The following is a 4918-nucleotide window of genomic DNA, read 5'->3' on the forward strand; positions in this document are numbered from 1 at the left end:
GGTGAGCCCAGCCCCGCCCAGTGCTACAGCAGGGGTGAGCCCAGCCCCGCCAGGTGGGGGCACGGGGAACCCTGGATAGCAGAACACTGTACAGAAAAGGACAGAGGTCCGGGAAGTGGGGGGCTTCACTTCGTATGTGATGGGAATGTCAGAGGGCTTGTGGGGGAGGCCTCGGACCTGATTGTCGCCACCTGCCACAGAGAGCAGGTGCAGCCTGTCTCACCCTCTCTCTGGGTGTTTCAGCCTTGGCAGCAACCTCATCCTCGCTGCGTAACCCCAGGCGCCAGCGCTCTTGCTGTACCACCATGACCTACCAGGGTTGCGGTGAGTGTGGGCCTGCAGGGCTGGAGACCCCACGGTCGCTGTGCAGCCATCTCCAGGGACGATGGCTTTTCTGTCACCCTTCTAGATGCGGTGAAAGCTCCTTTTCTCAGCCAGAACACACAGGCATCCAGCTCCAAAGGCGGCCATAAGAGTGAGTTGGGCTGTAAGTTCACTTCTCTGATCTGCGGGGACTGATCTGCCCTTGATCTTCACAGCTCTGCTGTCCTAGAGCTTTCTCTTCCCAGGAGGGAAATGACTTGAAGTGCAGTAGCTGTGGGTGAGGTTTGTCCAGCTGTTAGAGTCAGTGCATGAAACCATCACCCCACGGGAGGCGACAGCGGCTCCATTGAACACAGCCTATCTGTTCTCTCTGCCTACACAGACGGCATGCAGGTGGGGCCTTACCTCTGCACAGCCGGGCTGCCTTCCTTGTTTAGATCTTAGATCCAGGGACGGCCCTTTCATGCGCTGGTTTGGAGGACAGCTCTAGAGGCTGTCTGGTGGCTTTGTCTCTGCAGCGCTCCTGCTCCAGCCTGTCCCTGGGATTAGCAGCTTACCTCAGGGTGCGGAGAAGGCAATAGCTCTGTCATCACCCATCCTTTCTCCTTTTATCTTCTTCCCAAAGTCCGCAGAGAGACTTCAATTATGTTCCTGGTGTACCTGCAAAATGCAGATGGTTCTTGGAACCTGGACGGAGCTCTGGCTCAGGTCCTTGGTCTCAATTTCGAGGACATGCAGACTTCCTACCCTGATGAGGTAAGAGTCAAAGGAAAAACAAAGGGGGAAGTCTTTGAGGGAGTGAGGTGAGTAGAGAAGCTCAGGGGGACTGGGGCCGTTCAGATGGGAGAAGACATGGTAGGCAGGAATGAAATCAGTGTCGAACAAAGAAGAGTTTAAAAGTGTTTGAAGTTAAAGCAGAAAGAACAAGGAGTTAGCAGGACAGGCAGTAGGAATCATGTTCAGAGTGATGGATGGCAAAGGGAAAGCAAATCCCCGCTTCCACTCCGGTTCTGTTCCCAGCCAGTCCTCCTGGTGGAGGAAGTGAACATTACTTTAGGCCTTTCTAGTACTGTCCTACTCACTTCCCTGGGTCTAAAACTTAAGCACCTTCACCCTAAGATCCAGTGAGCTGTTGGTCTGGGCTCCGGACCTGGTTTTATGCCTGGCAAGTGGGCATTGGAAGCTGAGCGAGGAGGGACCCGGCTCAGTGTGGCAGGGGAGGCTGGGGTGGGGCTGGCCTCTGCAGGGGCTCCCCGCCCGGTCTGCAGTCTCAGGTCTCTGTCTGTCACGTAGCAAGTGGACGGCTCAGACTGGGCAACAATGCTGGCCGTGCTCTGGCTGCACGCGAACTGCAAGGACCTGAAAGATGAGTGGCACCTTCTGGAAAGGAAGGCGGTGTCGTGGCTCCACGACCATGCAGGTAAGCGCACAGCCCCTGCCCTAGTCACGTCCATGCAGGTAAGCACACAGCCCCTGCCCTAGTCACGTCCACACAGGTAAGCGCACAGCCCCCGCCCTACGTCACATCCACGCAGCTAAGAGCACAGCCCCCACCCCGCTTCTCCCTGGGCAGCCAGCTCCTCATCTATGCCCAAGGTCCGCCCTGCTCCGCCAGCCTGGCTCAGGCCTTTCTCCCCAGGCCCCGGCGTACCCATGCTTGTGAAGAAAGGCAATGCTTTCCTGAAGTCCTCCGTGAACCCCCGGCTCTTCACCCGCTGAGGAGGAGGAGGAGGAGAAGAGGGGCTTCCTCTAGGCTAACACAGTTTCCTCCTCCATCTCCTGCTGTGATACAGTTTGCTGTTCCGTGCCTGTTTGAATCAGTTTTGTGCTGTAAATGGAAGGATGCCCACAGCCTCTCCTAGGTCCTCTCCCCGGACCTTACGTCAGGGTTAACAGCAGTTGTGTGTGAACCTGAACCTGGATCTCACCATGGTTGTTTCTCACCCTTAGGCTTCGTTGAAATAGCTCTCCTTGATGTGCTGTTCCTTAAAAATCAACGTTGTACCATTATTAAAGTGATAATGCCTATGCGCTCTTGGCTAAGTCTGGTTTTTTAAAGATTAATTTATTGAACCAGGTGCCAGTAGCTCACGCTTGTAATCTTAACTACTCAAGAGGCTGAGAGCTGAGAATCGTGGTTCTAAGCCAGCTTGGGCAGGAAAGTCTGTGAGACTCATCTCCAATTAATCACTAGAAAACTGCAAGTGGTTCTGTGTCTCAAAGTGTCAGAGCACTAGCCTTGAGCAAAAGAGCTCAAAGACAGTGACCAGGCCCTGAGCTCAAATCCTCATGACCAACAAAAATAAAATATAATAAAATTTTAGCTTATTTTCACCCTATGTAGTTCTTCCAGGATTCAAAGTGTTATTTAATATTCTCACCTTCGAGGAAAGATGAACATTTGTAGAGGTTTACCAAGAGTCTCTCTCTTTTCTTCTTGTAATGTGACATAACTGGGCAAGTGCTTGGATTTGATTGCCTAGCATGGAAAAGCTTACAGGTATAATTTGATGCTCCGTTTCATAAGCCAATTTATATACACCACTCAGGCTGGCTTAATAGATACAGTAAGGTCCCTCGACTATTACCAAGTCTTTGTCCAAAATATCATCTTTTCAGCTATGTATAGAATTACCATCCTTGCTAAAGTTTTGTAAATAGGCCAAGTTCCTTGAGACTAGAATTATTTTGCCAAAAAACCACCCCAAAACAAAAAAAACTTAGTTTTTGCTATACTTCATTTTAGAAAAAAAAGGGTGACTGTGAAAGATGGTTTTATTTCAGCAAAAACCTCCAGCATCCCCGTGGTGAAACTCCAGTAGAGGCCGGCTGTGTGAGGCTGGTGGAGACGTGCCCAGATCTGCAGGATGAATTCGCAGCACAGCGTGGGTCTCACGGGGAGGGGGGGGCAGCTGGGTGGCCGAGGCACTTTAGGAATCAGTTGATGGCGGGTGGAAAGTGAGCTAAGTTTAGGAACACCTGGGCTTTCCTGTGGTCCTAACTTTAGGCAACTTCCTAGGTCCTTCTTTATAAAATGAGGTTAGGATGACCTGCTTGACTCAGTCTTTGATAATTAACCCAGTGGATAATGACATTGTAGCAAGTGAGAATTTGAAAATTGGAATGAGTAATAAACTTTCCTTTTTGGTAGCTTCAAGAAAATAGACACATCATTTCAGTTTTGAGATGCAGCACAACTATTATCAACTCTGCTTCCTTGTTTAAAACGATTCTATTGATACTAAATGTTCTACTATAAAAATCTGGGCTAGGCCCTGGTGGCTCACGCCTATAATCCTAGCTACTCAGGAGGCTGAGATCTGAGGATCACGGTTCAAAGCCAGCGCAAGCAGAAAAGTCTGTGTGACTCTTATCTCCAATCAACTACCAGAAAAAAAAAAAGGAAGTGGAGCTGTGGTTCAAAGTGGTAGGGTGCCAGCTTTGAGCAAAAGGGCTCAGGAGCATTCCTCTGGCCCTGAGTTCAAGCCCCATGACAAATAACAACAACAGTGTGAGAAATACTGCCTGCTCCATACCTTTCTGGTTAGATTTGAGAGAATGCTCACGGGGCCCATGGTCATTTTTGTAACAACTATTATGTATATTTGTTATATCTCTTGCAGTGTAAGTCAGCTTAATTCAGCATTAATTTGAAGGTCCACTCCTATTTCATTAGATCATTACTGAAATTGTATATTTTTATTAACTTTTTTGTTAAATAATATAGTCCACTTCATAAAGATTTTTTGGAAGATGAAATGCACTAATGAGATTAAATGAGTGCTACATTAATGTGTAGTACTTAGCAAGTGGTAAGAGCTTACAGTTAATGGTTAACTAAATATTATGTATTATGTTTTTCTTTTAAGACATAAATATTTATTTCAATCATTTTATGAGCTGGTTCTTATTATTTTAGGATTTATTCTGAGGGTTGATGCACAATAAGTAGTTACTAAATGACTGTAATTTTGCCTTAAATGGCAATTTTTTTCTTTGCTTATTAGCCTTCTTTACATTATATTCTTTAAGTAGTTGTACAGAGGGTTACCAATCAACATGCCAGTTTATGAGTACAATGAATCCGGGTTGATACCATGCCTTTCATCGCTTCCCCCATTCCTCCCAGCCCCACCCCTCCCCTCCATCTTTCTCCCACCTCCCCTCATCCCCGTGCTCCTCACCTCGCGCCCCACACACGTCTCCAGTTCCAGCCTCCGTATTCATTGTGTTAGACTGTACGTTAGTTGTTCAACAGAGCTCCACCATGTGAATTCTCTCCTGCATGCACCATGCTTCCGCTAATACATTTTCTCTTCATCCCTGCTTTTTGAAGATTTTAAAAATTAGCATCTATTATTCATAGAGGAGGATTCTGCTTTGACATTTCTATATAATCACCCAAAGTATCCTAAACCAACTCACCCCTCCATCACTTCCTACCCCTCACCCCTCCATCATCCCCTCACCCCTCCATCATCCCCTCACCCTCCATCATCCCCTCACCCCTCCATCATCCCCTCACCCCTCCATCACCCCTCACCCCTCCATCATCCCCTCACCCCTCCATCACCCCTCACCCCTCCATCATCCC

At 48.3% G+C, this 4918-nt stretch overlaps 1 protein-coding gene across 1 annotated transcript in view; it reads left to right on the forward strand.

The window, feature by feature from the left end:
* Nucleotides 1–2051, forward strand: part of Vwa5a (von Willebrand factor A domain containing 5A) — a 39940-nt gene extending 37889 nt beyond the window's left edge. The window contains exons 16-20 of the mRNA XM_013009525.1: nucleotides 244–324; nucleotides 410–487; nucleotides 950–1080; nucleotides 1618–1744; nucleotides 1964–2051. Coding sequence (XP_012864979.1) covers nucleotides 244–324; nucleotides 410–487; nucleotides 950–1080; nucleotides 1618–1744; nucleotides 1964–2043 — 497 coding nt within the window. The 3' untranslated portion in view covers nucleotides 2044–2051. The remainder of the gene's footprint in view (nucleotides 1–243; nucleotides 325–409; nucleotides 488–949; nucleotides 1081–1617; nucleotides 1745–1963) is intronic.
* Nucleotides 2052–4918: the final 2867 nt, after the last annotated feature.

This window comes from Dipodomys ordii, unplaced genomic scaffold, assembly GCF_000151885.1.
Source record: "Dipodomys ordii isolate 6190 unplaced genomic scaffold, Dord_2.0 Scaffold10, whole genome shotgun sequence".
NCBI classification, from domain to species: domain Eukaryota; kingdom Metazoa; phylum Chordata; class Mammalia; order Rodentia; family Heteromyidae; genus Dipodomys; species Dipodomys ordii.